Below are 21,231 nucleotides of genomic sequence, written 5' to 3'. Positions count from 1 at the left end.
CTAACTGCTGCCGTAGCTGCGATCACTCATTAAAAAACGAGACTAGATGGACAGATAATGGTAGCGGTCATTGTTTATGTAAAAACAGCACAGCCTTACCAAAAGGCAATCAACTCAAGTACTCCTACAAGTTAGATGCCAAAAATATTCTGTATGCTCAAATTCCAGGAGTGGGAGATAGATGAGGGTCTAAGTTCTGCACACTCCGAAGTTACGGCGACACTTTCTTTACTGAAACAACGCTATTGGAGGCCAGAATTAACTAAACCGACAAATAATTTTTGTGCAACATCTGCCAGCAGATGAAGAGTCCCACCGTAGCATGTCCAGCGCAGACGCCATTATTGATATCAGACAGACCACTCGCTTGTGTCGATTTGGACCACTGCGGCCCCTTACAATCAGGATTACAAGTATAACTTGGTGGCAGTGGATTCATACTCTAGATTCCGATGGGTATGGCCTCAGCGCTGAGCTGATGCTTGAACTGCTATAAAAGATTTGCGAGTCTTTACAGGGACACACGTACTTGGCACATTACATTCCGACTGCAACCCCGCGTTTAGCTCTAGAGCTTACAAGGAAGCCATAGATGTTTGGGTGTTGCATTGCGGTACTCCTCTCCAAGGGAAGTTCGGTTGTGGTGAGGAAAAACCGAGACTTAAAGCAATCTTTAACAGCAAGAGTATTAGGTTCGGCTGTTAGTTGGGTCAATCACTTATATGGGGTCCAGAGAGCTCTTAACAATATGCCAAGAAGTTACCTAGGAGGTGTCACTCCTTACGAAGTCCTATCTGGGACGAGAATGTGGGTACCTGATCTCGATTGTGAAAGCACAGTGCGGATGAAAAACCATTTGACATCAATACACATTTGGCTGCTTTACAGGATCTCAATAAACTCTGTGCACTACAAAGCAATGTGCAAGTAAACCGGACTGCCACAGGGGAAGTCAAATCAGTCTCGGCAACACCTACCCGGATCCCAAAGGTCGGGGATCTATTCAGAGAAAAGATTGTGGACAAGAAAGAATTTGGGCCATCATACAGAGAGCCTATACCTATCCTGGCTGTTGAAGGAAGAAGAACAGTACTTCTGCTTCTTGCTGGAAAAAAAGGATTTGTCTCCATCGATCTGATCAAACCACACTATGTGGCAGATACTGAATAGTAGGCCTCTTGGGCTCCTGGGTAGCCAATGCTCTCCTCTTGCAACCATATAGGAAGTTCAGAAAGACCCATAACATTTGAAGAGTCACCAATACAAAGTAATGGACTATCCTACAATGAAATGGAACTCATTCCTGTTGAAACAGAACATCAAACCACAAATGAAAGACAAATAGCGGCCTACCACCGATATCTACACCAATATGCGTCTACCAGAGACGTCTGCTAGTTCAACAAAACCTGCTGAGCTACCAAAAACAGATCGAACTTCATCTGGCTACTTCGTCGATTTTGATACCTTCTCTCTGGATCCCTGCAAGCCTGTAACAACCCCAGCTCAAGTTTCCCGTAAACAACTTCATGACTTTTACATTTTTCTGAAAAAGACTTACCTAGTTTCACCATGGCTACAGCTCTGGATAATAACTGGAATACTGTTTTTTTTATTCTGGATTGGTCTAGTGACTGTCTTTTGCTTACTCATGACTGGAAACTATCTCCCAGAACGCTCTGCAGTATCAAATGTGAACTTGGCCCTGAAACCTCATACCTCATCTCATCGCAAACGAAGAGACCTGTGCTTGAACATCACAGCTGTTCCAATTCCTGATGGTATTGTTTGGAACAGTTTCATATGATTTATTCGGTCCCACTGAACATTTGAAAATACCTCATGTATTTAAAATTTCTCTAAATGATATCATTACCTCCAGTACACTTTCTGACGATTGGGACTTTGAAACTGTAAATATTATGTTGCCTGATTTTGAACAATCGCTGCATTTTCAAGCATTGAAATGTTAGACGACACATCTGATTATGACACTATGTACTGTTATCAACATTATGGTCATCACTTTTTACATAAATCCAGTATCCCACGAAATGTTTGTACATACAACCAATGGGAACATTGTCCGACACCACCAAAAAGTAGTTTGAGAACATTTGCACTAAATTTTTCTTATTTTTCAGGGTTTAACACTTCTGACCCGACCTCATGTTATTATAAGGTTGCACCTACAACTGCACAGAAAAATATGCTAACTAACACCAGATTTACTCTGCATCATTTATTTCCCAATTGTCTGAACAGGGTTTCGACTTATGGAAGGACACTATAGACATAAAATAAGTCTGCGGTTCGAAGGAATGGCAGGTTCAGGGAACAGAAGCACTATTTTGAGCGTGCCTCATTCCAGAGCAGATCATATTTCTGAAAGACACACTGCAACAGACTTCCTGTCGTGGAATAGCCAAGAAAAAAGATTTGAACACACCTCCGACCCCCACACCATCACACTTTGAGGGGTGGCAAAACTTTACATCATGTGGTGGGGATATAGTAAATAACAGCATACATTATAATTAAGGCTCCCGGTTTTCTGTTTAAACGTTTTTTTGCATATAAATACACACGGAAAAATATTTTTTTTCCATCTGTATTTATAAATAGAAACGGAAAAATGCCAATAGACCTTTGCTGCTGTGTGCCAGGAGAAGACGAGCCTGTCCCAGTGCAGGACGGGGAGAGCGCTTATCAAATTTGAGCTGCGCCCATAACAAAGGTGGACATTAAGGGGCCATCAGACCCCCTTTTGTTTAAGTATCCTGGCTGGAAGCTATTGGGGGTGGGGGCCGGTGAGGAGGAAGACGCAGCCCTAGAAGCAATTGAGGAAAAACAAATGTGCACAGCTTGTCACTTCACATGCACTTAAGAGAGGCCTGCTTTTGACTTAGTTCAGTCACTGGATCAAAGAGATATAAGCGCACTGTAGGAATGTTAGATGTGTTGGTTTATCCCAGTATTTAAACAAATAACAATTTAAATTCTGCTATTGGATTTATTTCTTTTACAGCGCTATAGCCCTACTCATCATAATGCAAGGTCTCAGAGCGCTTGCCAATTAATCATGTGTGTAAATAAAATGTATATGATGTGTTGCATAAGACACTAAGGGTTACATTAGGAGGACTGCAATTTACTAACTGCAAGTAACAAAAGGATATTTGTTAAAAGCAGTAACCCATTAACCATCTACATAAATCTATGTAAACCTATAACAACCAAGCGCACATTGCCTAGTAAAATAAATGTGGAAAAATACTAACTGCATCTTTTGTTTTTGCGTGCGGGAAAATAAAATGTGCATAAATACAGAAAAAATGATCAAAAAATAAATATGGATAAATACAGACGGAAATGTTAAAAAAATAAATACCATAAAACCGGGAACCCTAATTCTAATTCATCAGACCCCAATTGGAAAGGATGGTTAGTTTGGCCTACAGACACAAATAGATGTCAGACAAGATTCAGATGTACCACCGAAAGGTTTAGTATCCATATGCCGGACCAACGCTATGTACAAAGAGACATCATACAGTGTTGGGAAGTTATGCCTCGATTGGCTAAAAACTCTGCATCATTTATTTCCCAACTGTCTGAACAGGGTTTCGACTTATGGAAGGACACTATAGACATAAAATATGTCTGCGGTTCGAAGGAATGGCAGGTTCAGGAAACAGAAGCACTATTTTGAGCGTGCCTCATTCCAGAGCAGATCATATTTCTGAAAGACACACTGCAACAGACTTCCTGTCGTGGATTAGCCAAGAACAAAGACTTGAACACACCTCCGATCCCCACACCATCACACTTTGAGGGGTGGCAAAACTTTACATCATGTGGAGGGGATATAGTAAATAACAGCATACATTATAATTCATCAGACCCCAATTGGAAAGGATGGTTAGTTTGGCCTACAGACACAAATAGATGTCAGACAAGATTCAGATGTACCAACGAAAGGTTTAGTATCCATAGGCCGGACCAACGCCATGTGCATTATACAGTGTTGGGAAGTTATGCCTCAATTGGCTAAAAACCTCGACACTGTCCCAGGTGAAACACTTATCCTTACTATCAGAAGACATGGATCCAAGGGACTTTTTATTAGGCGCCCGAAAGCCACATCAGAAATGTTTCTTATACGTCGTTTATAATGAAAACTGGAAGATCTCTCAACAAGAAGCTGTGGAGAGACTGTGAAATTCATAGAATTAACCTAGAAAAAGCATTTTCTGTAGTTGATAATGGTATGACTACATTTACATGAAGGACTTATTTACTGGGCAACATTGTATCTTCTGCTAAAGATATACTAGAACAGGATACTTGATGCTGAAAGATTAAAGTTGTTGTGGAATGCTTCGGGGCATCACATATCATGTCACTGTAGACTCCAGGGTTACTTGTTGTAGGCAAGTGTTGTTTCCACCGACCCACACACTCAGGGAGGCGCCATTATGACCTTCGTTAAAGGTTTCCTTTATACGGTTTGATACTGAGATGAAAAAAAACCATGCTTTTACAGAAAACCATTCCCTTAACCTCTGCCTGAGACTTTTGATCTCGGGGTCGCTCGGTCCACTGCTGAGATACTTGCACTAGTACGAACAAACTGCGCTTTCCATTTCACAGAAATGGTGCAACATATCCTGAACACGTCTGATATGAAGGGTATAGTACACCTATTTAAGACCATAGGTTCAGGACTGTCTTCGGAGTGATTCCAAACTTCATACACTCAGAAGCATTTTTGGAGGACTTCTGCTGATCCTGATAAAAGTAATTTTTTCTGCTATGTAATAGATGTCCCAGTCACCAAGGAGATAGAAAAAAGCTGCTGGAGCACCGATATCGTGATCGCATGGTTCTCCCAACTGGGCACACCTCGCCTTCGCAAACTGAGCGAGTCTTGGTTCCTGTCATTTAGACCAGTCTGGATTGCCTGTGTTCTGCCTGTCCTCCGATGCCTGTCCTGCGGACAAAAATGTGTGTTGGATCTCTGTCTAACACTTCCATTGGTTGCGCCACCGGATGTGGACGCTTTACTGGACCAGATACTGGCCCATGTACTGCTGTGCCCTCAGGTTATTCCCATTTGATGTCTGCACCACAGGATGCTTCAGCTCCGGTTGGAACGGATATCAGCTCCTTTACAAATACTCAGGCCTAGGATGTCAAACAGGCTTCCCCAGCATCGGCTGTGGGTAATACAGAAGATCATCTGTGCTCAACTGACCTGATCTGTGAGGTGAGCGCCAAGAACCCACTGGTGAAAGTGCGCGGTATAAATAATTTTAACGTAACGTGTTGCAGGGACCATCGTCTGCGATGGCAAGCAACAGTAATGTTGCGTCACCCAGCAAGGAAACATAAAAATGTGGCTCATCTTGTGTTGGGTAAAATTTGGTCTTTTTCAAAACAACCAAATTAGGAATTTTTAAACAATAGACACCTTTTTTTGCTGAACCTCATGGCTTTCATTCAGACACTCCTAGCTATGCATGAGGATTCTTGGAAACACAGAAGGACTACTATCTCCTGCATAATAACTATGTATACTTCCATCTTCCTAAGTCCGACCTAACACAGCAAAGCAGATCCGCCCCCTGGGTACCACTTTGGGTATATAAACACCATATCTTTGCTGAGGCAGGGCGAGGAGAAAAAAGACTTCCATACTGACACGAGACACTGATGTTCCTGCATGCAGACACTTCAGGTCGCAGTGGTCTGACATCACTCACAGGGTGTTCATCTCGAGACCAAGACGGGGTCCCACAGTCTCTCACTTCAGGTAATGTGGTTGACTTTATCCTAGAGGGATTCTTGGCTCTACCCCTATTTATTTCGCGATTTATAGAGCGCCTGGTGACCCGGAGGCATCCCCGCGCTGTAAGGACTTGTGATGACCAAGGGGGGAAGAAGGGCCTATTTGGGAAACAAGAGGGTTTTTAATTTTTTGCGGAAAAGAAGGTGGCAGGGTTCCAGCCGCAAGCTCCGTGGGAGCGAGTTCCAGCCTGAGGATGCTTTCACTGTGAAGCGTCGACCGCCAGTGCGGACCTTTCTAAATTTTGGGACGTTGGCCAGACGCTCATTGTCCGAGCGCAGGAGTCTAGGAGCTTTGTAAGGAGTGACCATGTTGCTCAGGATCGAAGGGCCTAGGCCATTGAGGAGTTTGTGGGCGATACACATGGCCTTAAATTCTATCCTCTGTCGCATTGGGAGCCAGTGTAGGGCCTTGAGTGCTGGCCTAGCAGAGGTTCTGTTGGGAAGGTTCATTAGTAGCCGAGCAGCCACGTTTTGAGTGCGCTGAAGTTTTGCCAGGGTAGATTCGGGGGCTCCTAGGTAGACAGCGTTACTGTAGTCCAAACGCGAGAGGATCAAGCCTTGGACCAGAAGCTTCCTCGATGGAGGGGGGAGTAGCGGCAGGATCTTCCGGATGGAGCGCATGAGTCCGAAGCAAGTCCCTGCTGTTTTGGCTGCCTGGGTCTTCATGGTTAGATCGGGTTCGAGCCAAACTCCTAGAGTCTTAATTTCCTTCTTCGGGATAGGGATCTCGCCAAAAACATCAGGCCAAACCGAAGGAGGAATAGTCGACCATTTTTTGCCCATAAGCATGACTTCGGTTTTAGAACCGTTGAGCTTGAGCGATGAATCACTCATCCAATGGTGAATTTCCTGGAGACAGTTCAACAGATTGTCTGGGCGGTGGTCAAGATGTGGGAGTGAGACGACCAATTGCGTGTCGTCCACGTAGCTCACTATCTTGATCCCGAATGGGACAACTACATCCTCCAGCGGGGCCATGTAGGCGTTAAACAGAGTGGGGCTTAGCGAAGACCCCTGGGGGACTCCGCTAGAAAGGGGGAGTGAGGCTGAGCGGGAGTTGCCATCCCAAACCTGGAACGAGCGGCCTGATAGGAAAGAATCTATCCAGGCAAGCGCAGTGCCCCCGAGTCCTGCCCTGGCCAGCCGATGGATCAAAACACGGTGGTTCACCGTATCAAAGGCTGCACTGAGGTCCAGGAGGATCACTGCCACTGACCCTCCTGAATCTAAAATGCACCTTGCCTCCTCGATGACTGCGAGGAGGGCGGTATCCGTGCCGTGGCCCGGACGAAACCCAGTCTGGGAGCGACGCAGGAGGTTGTTAGATTCAAGAAACTGGGACAGTTGGACATTGACCAGTTTTTCGGCCAATTTGCTAATGCCCGGGAGGAGCGAGATTGGCCTGTAATTTGCCAGATCGGAGGGGTCCAGTTGAGGTTTTTTAAGGAGTGCTTTGACTACTGCATCCTTCCAGCTCGGGGGGACAGAGCCTTTGGACAGCGAGATGTTAATCAGATCTGTGATCGGGGCCAAGATAGCAGGGGCCACTGTTTTCAGGAATCTCATGGGAGTGGGATCGCCGGGGGAGCCGCTTTTCATCCTGGCCAGAGTCTTTCCTACTTCCTCCAGAGATACTGTTCTGAATGCAGTCAGCTGTGGATGAGGGATGATTCCTGTGTGGGTCACGGACGCATCCATGTTGCAGAGGTTCGACTCGCTGGGAGGGGGGAGTGAAGCCAGGATGCTAGAGATTTTTGAGTCGAAGTAAGTTGCCAGTTCATCACTTCTACCTGAAGGGGACCTATTGGAGGAGGGGGGAGCTGGTATTTTCAGGAGCTCTTTGGCTATCAGGTAGGACTCTCTTGCCGAGTTAGTGGCCTTTTTTATTCTATCGTCGTAGTATGACGCTTTAGTAATTTTAAGGGTGACTTTATAGGTTCTCACCGAACTACGATAGGCATTCTTACTGGAGTGGAGCCAGTTTTTTCTCCACAGTCGTTCCGCTTTTTTGCATTCTTTGCGGAGAGTTCTAAGTTCCGGGCTGAACCAGGGGGCTGATCCTGTCTTTCCATTTTTATCCTCACGAGATTTTATAGGGAGGATGGAATCTAGGGAAGTGGTGATTCAGTCCCTGAAGTTTCTGTCCGCAATGACAGGGTCTTCTGAGAGAGTGGGGGTCGTGGAGTTCAGGACTCTGGTCCAGTCCTCCGTGGAGAGTCTGGACCATGCCCTGTCCCTGGTGTAAGTGGCGGGCATGTGGGGCTTCCTGAAGACTCCTGGTAGAAAGAGAGGGACCAAAAAATGGTCCGTCCAAGGGAGGGGAAGGGACACTTTGGTTTGGAGGGAGTGGACGTTGGTAAAGACTGGGTCAAGAAGGTGGCCCTTGATGTGGGTGGCTCCTGAATTGGTCAGTTGGAGACCGTAAGCCGCCAGGTCTTGAATCAAATCGACGGCCCCTATGTCTAGCGGGTCGTCAAAATGAATATTTAGGTCTCCTAGTATAGTAAAGTTGGAGGTGGAATGGGCCAGTGAAGATCTTGATTCCAGGAGAGCACTGGCAAAGGGGCCAAAGTGACCAGGGGGGCGATATACTAGGAGGCCTGACAGCGAGCTTGTCGGGGCCAGTTGGATGGAAAAGTGGCAGCTTTCAGAGTCTGAGATGTGGGCATCATTGATTCTACAGGAAAAGTGATCCCGGTGGAGGATAGCAAGTCCACCTCCTCTGCCGGAGGGACGTGGTTGGGACTGGATGAGGAAGCCTGGGGTAAGGCTAAGACCACATCCGAGTCTGAGTGAACAGTGAGCCACGTTTCCGTAAGGAATAGAATGTCGAGGTCGTGGTCAGCAAGTAGGTGATTAATGAGCAGAGCGTGCATGGGGAGCGATCTACAATTCAATACGGCTAGTTTGAGGCCGGGCAGTGCAGGGGTGGGTCAGCAAGGTGTAGCTGGGCTGGATGGCAAAGTACACAGCTGATGAAAGGTCCGTCTAAATCATGGAGATAGTGGCACCTAGTATTCTTGGTGGGTCTGAGGCTTAAGAGGTCCCGGCGAGAATAGCTTACCCTGTTGGAAGCTAGCCCCGGCATAGGTTCTGGCCCTGAGCCCGTTCGTGCGCGGACGGGCGCAGACGGGCTTGCCTTAGGCGCGCCTTCGGCGCTCCCGTTGCGCTCGTCCGCTGCGCTTCCTGGCCAGGCACATATTAAGGAGATGTTTAGAGGGGGCTTGGCCAAAAGGGGGCGTGGCCAAAAGGGGGCGTTGCCACCGTCGACGCGGTGCCGAGTTTGTTGTGGGCGTAGGAGGGGGTCGAGAGCGTGGAAGCGCTGAGGGCTGCTGCCCGAGCCAAGCGCTGCTCTAAAGTGCCCAGGTGAGAGTGAGCGAGATTTAAAAAGCACAAGGTTCGTTCACACACAATATACAATTTTTTAAAATCAGGAGCAAAGTCCCGGCTTTCCGCCTCAGGACACGACAAATCTGAGCGCCTGACGCTTGTAATCAGCTTTAAATACTGGCGCGAAGGGGGCGTGGCCTAAAGGGGGCGTGGCCACCGTCGACGCGGTGCCGAGTTTGTTGTGGGCGTAGGAGGGGGTCGAGACAGCGTGGAAGCGCTGAGGGCTGCTGCCCGAGCCAAGCGCTGCTCTAAAGTGCCCAGGTGAGAGTGAGCGAGATTTAAAAAGCACAAGGTTCGTTCACACACAATATACAATTTTTTAAAATCAGGAGCAAAGTCCCGGCTTTCCGCCTCAAGACACGACAAATCCTACATACATGCTTGGTACACTTAGGTACACCTAGCGCCGCGATGCCCCAGGGTGATGTGAGCGCTCTATAAACCTTTAACATAACATAGTTGGGATTGCATCGTAGGAGTACGCATTATTACTGTCATGTATTTTTATACTGGCCTGTACTCATGGTTTTAGCACTATGGTAGAAATTCACCATCCTTTTACTCTGTTGGTGCATATAATAATTTATATCTGTTCCTATCTGACGGTTCTTTCAGCGCACCTATTTTACACTAGAATGTCGATGGTTCCATAAATGCGATCACTGATGGGACAGGGTTGTTGTGTTCAATAGTTGCCAAGAACTATTTTCTCTTTGGTAAGAGGGGTCTCTTGTGGCACTGTGAGCTAGCTGGTACACAATCGAACATACCCTATCAGTGTGGACCCCAATCCCACAGTCTATGAAGTATAAACTTGCAGATCCTATATAGGTTTAAGGAACTACACAACACTCTAGGGTGCAAAACCTATGAGCCCAGTCACTTCTCTTAGCACTGCGAAAAACACATCTCAGTGTCACAGCAGCCAGAGAGCTCCCACATATGCTTCCCCCTCCCCCAAATTGTTGACAATGAGGTAACTCGGAGGGGGACCTAAACATATGATGTAGTGTTGCCAGGGTGAGATCGGCCTTATGAAGAATATTATGCTGAATATACTGGAATTTCACGTTCCGTGACACTGCCTGAGAGTGGAGCGCTCTCCCCCACTATTTTTCTGTTAGGTCTCTGCTCACATCCCCCTCCCAACATCTGCAGGTCGCTGCAAGTGGATCATGCATGGTGTATGCTAAAGTGCGAATAAACCAGGTGATGATCCTGTGCCCTAAGCGACAACTAAGTGTAGAAATAATTAAATCTGCGGCGGACAATGGGGGTCGTTGGGCAATTACCCAATTGCAGTTAGAAAACCGCAAATTAGTTTTTTGTGCTATTTATGAGCCGAATATAGACGACCCACATATTTTTGATTGGTTAAACTTGAACTATTGGCATGGGAGGGGGAACTTATTTTGATGGGAGATTTTAATTGTGTGTTAGATTATGACCAGGATGTTACAAAGAGAGGTATATTTCGACGGATGCGTAAAACTAGGGCGGCAATCTTAGAATTAGCAAGGATACACAATGTCAAAGATGTATGGAGAAATTTATTTCCCGATATACCTGGATACACATATTACTCCCCACCTCCTAAACGGTGCTCACGAATAGATCTGGCTTGGGCTTCGGATGAAATTAATCAATACAGGACATATGGAGATCTTCCCAAGGATCTCATCCGGTCATAGCCCTATACTTTTCATATTTAATATTGTTCAAAGGGTACCTGAACTTAGACCCTTCACGTTCCCTAGATATTTGTTAACAGACTCTGTATTTGTAGTTAAACTTAAGGAACATATAAAGGAATTTATCGAAATTAATATCAACACTGCTAACCTCCTATCAGTTTGGGACGCTTGCAAAGCTTCTATTAGGGGAGTTGCACAGCAATATGTATTCAAACAAAACTCTATCCGCAAGGAAGAGACTAAGGCTATTTTAGCTAATATTTTATTACTTGAGAATCAATTAGCTGATAGACTCAGAGCTGATGAGACGAATGCGCAAAGCATAGCTCAATTAGAAAGTAAACTTGTAAGTCAGCGCTCTACTCTTAAAAGCTCTCTTAGGGTGAAAAATTCTCAGAAAATTATCAAATACAAACTATCTCAATATGAATGTGGGGATAGAGTTGGGAAGCTCCTTGCATATAAAGTTGCAGATGATCGTGCAACAACCCTAGTTAAAGCTATTAAAGGTCCCCATAACATTCTATACACGCAATCAGCACAAATTATGGGACAATTGGTCTCATATTATGAAAATGTATACACCCCCGAGAGTAGATGCACCGAAGGTCAGATACAATCCTATATTAATAAGTATTTGCCCATAGGAACTTTCTTGGAACAAACATTAATTGACCAATTGGAAGAGGAGGCTACACTAACAGAGTTACGCTTCGCTGTTAACTCTCTTCCATCTAATAAAGCGGCCGGCGAGGATACACTTCCCATAGAGTTATATAAAACTTGTGCAGATGAAATTCTACCACTGCTCTGCTTGGTCATTAATTCAATTGCTGCTACTGGGAAGGCCCCGGATTCATGGAAGACAGCGAAAATTATGTTTTTAAAAAAAAACCATGAACCTACTGTGGAGTGTGGGTCTTATAGACCTATCTATCTGATAAATACTGACGCTAAAGTTTATTCTAAACTTTTAGCAACCCGATTAGCTCCTCTTATGCCCCAATTGGTAAATGATCAACAACATGGCTTCGTTGTTGGGAGAGATACCACCACACATGTCAATATGGCTATTACTGCTTTTGATGTGGCTACAACTAATCTCACCCCACTCGATATAATACTTTTAGACGCGGAGAAGGCGTTTGACCGAGTGGGGTGGGATTATCTGTGGGGAGTCCTAAGGCAATTTGGTTTTAGAGGGCGTTTTTTGAGAAGTATACAGGCATTATACAAGGACCCTAATGCTAAAATTAGCTACGCTGGGGCGCTCTCATCAATTTTTCCGATTCAGCGGGGGATGCGGCAGGGATGCCCGCTATCACCCCTGCTCTTCGCTCTCTTGATGGAGCCATTTATTAACGCTCTGGAAGCCCAAACCAAGATTGCCCCTATTTTGCACGAAGGTAAAACTCTAAAAATTAATGCATACGCAGACGATTTTGCTATTTACACCACCAATGTTGTAGATGCATTAACAGGGATAACTGCAGAAGCTAAAAACCTTGGGACTATCTCAGGCTATAAATTAAATATAAATAAAACACAAGTTATTATGAACTATCACGCCAATTTACCAGTGCAAGGGCTTTGTCAATCTGCTGTATACTTAGGGGTAAAGATATCATCTAATATTGCTGATATAAACTCATTAAACTATGATCCTTTACTAAAAGAAGTGACTAATCTTTTCAAAAAATGGCACAAGATTCCATTAAACCTCATAGGTCGCATGAATCTGATCAAGATGAACATACTGCCGAAGTTTTGATATCTTTTCCGTTCTCTACCTTGCGGTGTTAATAATAATTATTTTTTTTTTTTAAATTAGACGGCGTTCCAAGTTGTTTCATTTGGGGCTATAAGAAGGCTCGTAGGTCTATGAAAATACTAAAACTCCCATCTGAAAAGGGAGGCTTAAACTTCCCTGATTTCAAAGCTTATTTTTTTGCTTCTTTCTTACGTCGGCTCCGCAGCCTATTCAATGCTAACAATCAATATTTTTTTCACCAATTCATGCTCGTGGTCACTAAAAACAATTCCAGGCAAATGTACAAGACCCAAATTACTTCAAACGTGAAAAATGTAAGACTGCGAGAGACGCTGTATTTATATGGAAACAGATGCTGACTAAGTGCAACACTTCATTTTTTCATAAAGAGTTGCCAATATGGGACAATCCTGGGCTTCCAGATATTTTTAGAGATAAAATTGGCAGAGAATGGGCTAATTATGGTATTGAGACACTAGGGGATCTTTACGGTACGGATGGTTTTCTACAATTTCCAACATTGCAACTTTTGTATAAGTTGCCCGAAAAAATGAGATATAAATACATTCAAGTTAAGGATTACCTAATACGTCAAATGAATCTGGTAGAAATTGCCAGCTCAGATATTTGGACTTGTTTCTATTCTGTGCATAGAAAATCATTAATTAGTCTGGGATACAAGTGTCTCAGTCAAAATAGCTCTGATGAAGCCCCTAGATTGGCACTAAAATGGACTGGTAGCTTAGGATCTAACGTGAAACCAGAATATTTCCGTTGCCTTAGTCAACATCAGTAAAGTTGTCCAGTCCTCTAGTTTGAAACTCCAATCTTACAGGACGATTAGTCAACTGTACTATACTCCATCAAAAATGTCTAAATGGGCACAAAATAACTTCAACAATGATCGCACTAAATGTCCTAAATGTGGTCTGGTGGCAGCAGACCTTATACATATGATTTCTTTTGTGCCCATTACTAGCGAAAAATTGGTTGGACGTAGAAAATATCTTAACCCAAAAACAACAGATTAATTTGTCACTAAATGCCGCCGCGGTACTATTGTCTATATACCCGGTTAGTCATATGTATAAAGATTCGTTAAACATTACACTGGCTTGTGCTAGACTGGTGGTAGCCAGGGCCTGGATTTCTCCGAATCCTCCTCATATAACTGAATGGTGGTCACTGGTTTACGAAATTTATACTATGGAATAAGCTATTGCCAGGAATAGGGGGAAGTAAAGCTAAAACAAAGTTTACTAAAATATGGGGTAATTTTTTTGCCATGCCAGCAATGATTTGAATCATGTATGGTTTTTTTTTCCTGCTTATGATGTTATTAATTATTACTAATTTTTCCTGACGCGGAACAATTTCTCTTACTCTTTTCTGTGTTCTTCTTTTATAATATGAATTTGCACCAACTTGAACTCGATTTAGTTTATTTTTTCTGATTACGTATTTGATATGTTAATCTCCTTGACTTGCTGGTCTAATAAAAATTTAAAAAAAGATCCTGTGCCCTCGATCCATTATGTATAATGTTTGTATCAAAGAGTGGTGGTAAGGTTCTGTGTCTGTAATGCCCCGCAGGTTCTCCATCACAGGCAACAAATTGCCAATAACCAGAAAATAGCCTGCTAGGAGCCCATACTCCTCTCATAGGGCATAAGTACTTCTTCTCGTAATAATATGCCAAGCATGTTGACTCTGGCTGCCTCCCATGTCTCCACTCCCGTCCTGCACAGAATATCTCGAAAGGGAGCAATGGAACTCACGGGAATCTCAGGCAAATATCAGGGTATGTTGGGCATAAGTCGCAGACTACAATGAAGGCTACTATACGCTGCCCTAAGCAGCCCATTAGAGTTGGTGGGAGTTTGGCATGGAGTAGGCCAGTCTGTTGGATTAGACTTTGCAGACGAGCAGCCGCAAGAAGGCAGAGTTTTTCTGTGTGTCACCCGCCAGCCAACGGGCAGTACATTGCAATTGTGCTGCCAAATAAATATGTTCGGGGCACCCAGTCCCCCAATCCTTCTCAACCGGTAGTTATAATTTACAAAGCGCAACACGCCACCACACCTCAATCCAAATTAAACTCCCCAATGCAGAGTGTAAGGTGTGGAATGTGTATTTAGGAATATGGACAGGGAGATTATAAAAAATAAAGCAGCCAGGGATGCATTACCATCTTTGATAAAGAAACTCTGCCACGCTCTGCAAGTGGTAAGATGCTCCAGAATGCCATTTGAGTTCACCTCAGGCTTCTTGAACCCACTACCAGACACTGCTACCTATTTATCTCACTCTTGCCAGTCCCTGCTTTCCCTTTGTCACGTTTTCTCAGTCTTTCTCTTCCTCTTTTCCTTTTGTGAGTTTTCCTCTCACTCGCTTGCGGCCCCTAGCTGATGACGAAAATTAAGTGCCTGTCCCCGAAAAAGAATGCCAGTGGGTCCATCGGTTCAAATTTAGAACAGTCTGTGACATGCCTTTACTACTTTTTTTCAAACGCAGTATAGAAGGTGCCACTTCTTTTTCCCCTAGAATATCCATCAGAGCCGAGCTATCCGAATGGCAGTGAAACTCAAGGAAAAAAATGTTTTTATATTCAAACATTTTTTTAAATAAAAACAACACACATGAGAGCTTGTTTAAAATCTGTTTATTCCAGGTATAAAAAACGTTACTGTAGTTTAACATCACCCACTGGGCGAATTTTAAATATAAAGGTTTAGAATTATGAAAATAAATTTAGAACCATTATAAAATACACAATGCACATAAATACAAAATCTCAATACAAAAGTACCAAATGTAAACAAGATATTACTGCAAAAATAGTATGTAAATAACAAAACATCTGTATGTTCAACAACATTAGCTAATATAGCTTATAATTGAAATACCCATCTACTTCAGTTGACAAAACATGAACTAAAAAAAGGACAACTGTTACAATCAATCAACACATTATGTAAAATGATAACTATCAGTAAAAAGCAGCCTTGGTCAAAAAGGGCCAGAACCACGCCATATTTTTCAGAGATCCACACAATATACATTGATGTATCAGGGATCTAGATATGAATCGCTTCCACAGCCAGAGATTATCCTTAAATTCCTACATGGTTTTAGCCCTCGTGGACTAATACCAGACATCCCTTACTGTACGGTATGAAATGCAGTTAGATTCTGAGAAACCATGAACACACAAACTTACGTTTCATAAACTACACTATAAAAATACTTCAGTCTGTTTCTTGTGCTACACAGTGATTTAGCAAAACTACATTTTCTACATCATGTTTATTGCAATTTTAAGTGGAAACCGACATCAAGACCTTGCACTACTACAACTGCCCCAGTATTCCCACTTTAGGTGTGGCTAGTTCACCTGGTCTTGGATATTCCCTTACAGTCTAACAAATGCAGGGTTTGCAGTATAGATACAGGTTTATGAATACCAGAATGTAAAGAAAAAAGTGGGCAGGTGGATCTAAACATACACTACAAGGCACAACCAGAAATGTAATGGGCTTGTAGTCCTTCAAATCAGGTACCAACAGGCACTAATAGCTGATTTTAATAGTAATGCTTGTAAGCAGGACCAAATAAAAGGAGCAATGTTGGAACGTAGTAATCAATATTTATTATATTAAACTAAAAATAAAAAAAAGGATTTGCACCCCTTTAAAGTGCTGGAGTACATTTCTGTGAATTTCGACTGCCATACAATCACTGCTTGTTGATTTAAAATGCTTAATTCAGATGTTGCAACAACATTCTATGCAAGCCAACACGAACTCCATTTACAGTTTGTATTTTTGTTAACTAGAAATGATGGTAGGTCTTTTTAACCCCTACTGCGCTACCGCGTTTTCCCGCTGTGCGCTGAAATTTAAATAATGGCTTGTTTATGACAAAGCCAGTTCGTCATCCGCGTAGCGCAGGTAACGCCCATGACGAGCTGGCTTTGTCATTAGCGCTGAAGGGGTTAAAGAAGAAACCAAATTGATCAATTCTGAAAGAATAAAAAAAAAGGTGTTATTTTTTCTTTTTAAACCAAAGATTTCACAGTTCTAAAAACAAATTCGATTTCGAATAATCACGGTTTACAGTAGTAGTATGACTCCTTTTTGTGAAGATAAGGTACAGCACACCATTAAAGTCAAAAAAACAATAAATAAGGCACTCACAGCCACGCACTTACGACTTACGAAGGCTGCAGCTTTAAAGGGCTGTTACCCATACTCGAAGGATGTCATTTTCAACTATTTGTATGTATATTTTGCACGTGGGACTATTTATTGACATGCAATACTAGTGCAAAATCATAAAAGATGACGCTTTCATCTCAAATTGGATATTCTTGGGACAGCCTAGCGAATACAGGTCTTGCAGTACAGATACAGGATTATGAACACCATAATCGACAGGCTAACGCTACCAGAAAGCAAACAAGCTTCATTTGGGTAGGATAAACTAGCAAGCAGGGAATGACGAGAGAAGCCGGTTGAGCCAGCATCTTATTGAACCTGGAAGGACGAAAGGCAGATTTGGCTACCTTGTATTCAAACATCTCATCTGCAGGTTGAAGGAAGCTCAGTGTCGAGTATTCAACCCACAGAGCAACCTTAACAAAATTAAGAAAGATTTTTATGTGACGTTCCCAGGTGGAGTGTGCAAGTTCCCAGGTGGAGTGTCCTCTGGTGCTACCATCAACAGGGAACACAATCCACACACAGTGCTGCTAATGTGGCCCACTACATACTAAGTAGTATAAAAAGTTCTTCATTACCCATCCTTCTGCAGACTGTGTATGTCATTTACCTGTACATACTACCTAAAAGCTTTTGTTCGTGCTAAAACAAAAAACACATTTCGATTTGAGAGGTATCCTTCATGCAGACCACTAATCAGTGGTTCAGTGCTAGGATATTGGGGGCCAGAAAGGCCAGACCACCATTTGGTTTGTGTCGAAGAGGCGCTCTTCAATTCATGCAGGATACAGCACACTTGAAAAGTTTGACCAACTTCAGTGTCCAAAGGTTACCAATTTCCATTGACATTTAAAAATTAATTGTTCCCTTTTACAGAAAAAAAAGCAAAGTAAAAAGTCTGTTTTCTATTTCGGCAGGCCAATATCTACACTCTTGCTTCTTTCTTTTAAATAACGTTGCTTGAAGGCGTTGAAGGTGGCATTGGAGCCAATAGCTGGAACCGGGATTGTGGTTTTCTCAGGTGTGAAAGTACTCGAATTTGAAGTAACAGATTCTGGTAAATCGCCTTCTGGTGAGAGAAAATAAGAAACAAATAAGTTACTGCAAATACTTTTTACTATATTTCCTGATTATCCAGTACGGTGTTCTGTTTTACAACTCACATGTATTTTTTGTTGTTAAAGAAATCGACAATTTCGGATTTTTCTATATAAACCAATAAAAAAATAAAACCATATATAGTCCTATTGTAACACATATCATATTCCTTGCACATATATACATTAGAACCAATACAAAGGATTACACTAACAGTTAAGCAAAGACCGGCGCGTTACACAGACCGGCTCACTATTCACGAGTGCGGCATCGGAAGAGGATTCCATCCCTATCACGACGGTTCGCGGTGAAAGTACACCCGCGTGAGCTCACGGATTAGTCTCCTGGGTCAGTCGTCCTCCTGCCTGAGTTTTCTATGCAGCCTCCGCCATATGATAATGAGTATATGAGCCGCCCTCGGCATTGAGTACGCACCGCTTCGCGGGCACTGTGACATTGACCCACATTCTACCCAGCACAGAAATTCACCCTGACTTGCGGTAGACCTACACTCCTGGAGCCCTTGTGCTCGTTGTGCAGATAAGTTCTTACCCAGTCCCCGTCCTGAGGAGAACCAACAATATCTACGGTTCGAAACGCGTTGACACCCAGCCTGTGGCAAGATAGAAGGGTGCAGCTAGAGAGTAAATAATACCATTTCTGTGGGCCCTTGCTGCTAACCCTTAAAAAACACTCTATCACAGGTGCTGTGAGACAGGCAGGCAACTTCATTCCATCCTAGCTCCGCCTGTCCACTGGATTCTAGCTTATAGGACTGGTTGTTTTCCAAACGCATAAATAATGTGCTTTGTGTAAAGGTCTCCTTACTTTGCAATTGGTTTGAAATGTGATTCATTGTAGCAAAGTACTATTTTGGTGTTATGATATTTTTTTGTTGATTTTTCACCTTCATTGTTTGTATATTTGTATATTTTGTATATACTGTACACACAATTGCTTATTTTTGAACCGACTGTCCTGACAGAGTCTTTTCCTTTATGCCACATGTGAATTCAATGAAACTTTATTATAAATGAAAATAATTTCTTTTGGAATATAAAACTGTTGGCCACGCAGTACATTTGGGCTGCGTGTGTCAAGATTTTTTCTTGAAAAGTATCCTGATCAGCCATCTTGTTCTGTTATATCAGTTAAGCAAAGATGGCATGTTTTCCCAGGCCTGCACAAGCAAAAATTCTATTACACGATTTCCAGTTCTTGTGCAAAATCTATCTGCTTCAAATACATTTAGCAGTGATCTACAAACTTTTTAAAGCCGAGCCGCCTGTACAGACTATTATTTGTGTCTGACCGTACTTAAGTGCATTAAAACAGTGGCTCGTGGAGGTTTACTGAGGCAGACTAATATTTTGCAGCAGCCACATACTTATTTCTCTCTTCCAATGTGTAGGCAAAAGCCCCTTTTCAACACTATTCTTGGTTAAGTTTTATTGCTGGTTTGAGGCTTCTGCCCACTGGGACACTGCTGAGCATGTCCTCTGACCCATATGTTTATCTGGCTAAATCCCTCATTAGCACATTTAACTTTATCTACACGTCCCTAGTATAAGGTATATTTTGTACACAGGGACTGTACGGTAACTGATACTAGTGAAGTGTAGCACTTGTTTTGCCACCACTAAAGTGACACTAAAACATGTATCCTGGCTTCCCACTGCAGCCTGGTGGTGCAGTTTTAAAACTGCAATTTCAACTTGTCAAAATAAACCTTTTGTCAGGTCTAAACCTTCTGTGTTCATACTTATAAGCCCTCCCCCCTAAGGGCGACCTTAATGTCCATAGGGCAGGGCACATAGTATTTAAAAGTAGGACATGTATGTCTAATGTTTAACCAACAGTTGTTTTTCACTGTGGCAAGGCTGGTTCATTCATAGGCTACCGCTGGTTTGCTTTATTATATTTAAAAAGTACTTAATTCATTTTGGGGAGAGCGAGAAAAATGGTTCAAGGGCTCATTTTAATAGTAATTTAAAATTCAATTTAATAGTAAAGTTGGATTTTATATTACTAAGAAAGAATGGACACCATTAGAAAGTAATCAGTTTGCTGCCCAAAACCAAAAGGCTTTCCTGCCAGTGTCCGGTTGTCGCCTAAGCGTTGATGCCTTCACTGGAGTGAGAAGTGGATTCCTCCCAGACAGTGAACAAATGGCTTTGAGTGTGGGGAGGAGTCGTTCTTCCTTGAGCAGGTAGACTGGTGGCTGTGGTTAGCCCCTTGCTTAGTTTCAAAGAATGCCTACCCTGTCATTGCCAGACCTGGGCCTGACTTCCTTTTCTTCTAGGCAGTCAGGCAGGCTCCAAATCCAGGTGGAGTAGGAGAGCTGCTTTAGGGGGAGGACAAATCATGGCACTCCACACACAGGTTGGCACTGGACAGAAATGCAACACCCTTAGACACCCACTTCATAACACTAATGGACTTGGACGTTGGCTAACCAATTACTACTACAGGGACACAAAAGGCGAAAAAGCCTGACCAGTTTCATCTGGACCTGCCCTTGATGCTGCTGGTAGTTGCTGTTGGAGCGAGTCCTTACCCCCAAGTGCTGTTCCGGAGGTCCTGGGAAACTTGGTTGGTGTCAGAGTGCACTCCACCTGCCTAAACCTAAAACCTGGGACTTAACAACGTTAAGGATTTTTACCTTGAGAACTGGCATGACAGAAGACCAGAACCAATCTGTCACGCCAATCTGCAGAGGGTGCATCGCCAATGGGCATGACTTGGCTTCTCCGCAGCAGCAAATTCTATTCAGCTGGCCTGACGTCGACCGGCATCCAACAATGTTGAAACCTAGTCTTCTACATTCTGAAGCGGTGCCCCACTTAAGGAATTCAACTTCCAGAAAAGAGACCAAGTCCAAAAGTAGAAATCTTCATCGGGTCCCAAGCCAAGCAGCAGACAATTGAGGTTGACAAATTCCTGGGCACGTACTCCAGAAATGTCCTGCTCATAGCTTTTTCCTTCATTCACGTCTTCACCGAGACCTTGTCCTTTGGCAACCTGTTGTCACCAAGCCAGTCTTAGGATCCAGCCTGCAGCCTTCACAAAAATTGTGTGAAAGTAACTTCCTGCCCGGGACAAACCTTACCCTCTTGCCACTTGCACTGCATCATGCTCGGCTTCCCTTGTTACCCTTGTCTCGGGTTAGTGCCAGCAGTTGGCACTTTGCGCTTATTTGGCACTATTG

At 43.4% G+C, this 21,231-nt stretch overlaps 1 protein-coding gene across 2 annotated transcripts in view; it reads right to left on the bottom strand.

The window, feature by feature from the left end:
- Nucleotides 1-15,351: 15,351 nt before the first annotated feature.
- Nucleotides 15,352-21,231, bottom strand: part of LOC144810470 (uncharacterized) — a 94,523-nt gene continuing 88,643 nt past the window's right edge. The window contains exon 3 of one of the 2 annotated variants that reach the window (XM_078673786.1): nucleotides 15,352-17,991. In XM_078673786.1, coding sequence (XP_078529912.1) covers nucleotides 17,831-17,991 — 161 coding nt within the window. In that variant the 3' untranslated portion in view covers nucleotides 15,352-17,830. Of the gene's footprint in view, nucleotides 17,995-21,231 lie in introns of both variants that reach the window. The other variant, XM_078673787.1, reaches the window with a different exon arrangement.

This window comes from Lissotriton helveticus, chromosome 1_1, assembly GCF_964261635.1.
Source record: "Lissotriton helveticus chromosome 1_1, aLisHel1.1, whole genome shotgun sequence".
Classification (NCBI taxonomy): domain Eukaryota; kingdom Metazoa; phylum Chordata; class Amphibia; order Caudata; family Salamandridae; genus Lissotriton; species Lissotriton helveticus.
This window is presented reverse-complemented; position numbering and strand designations above follow the sequence as displayed.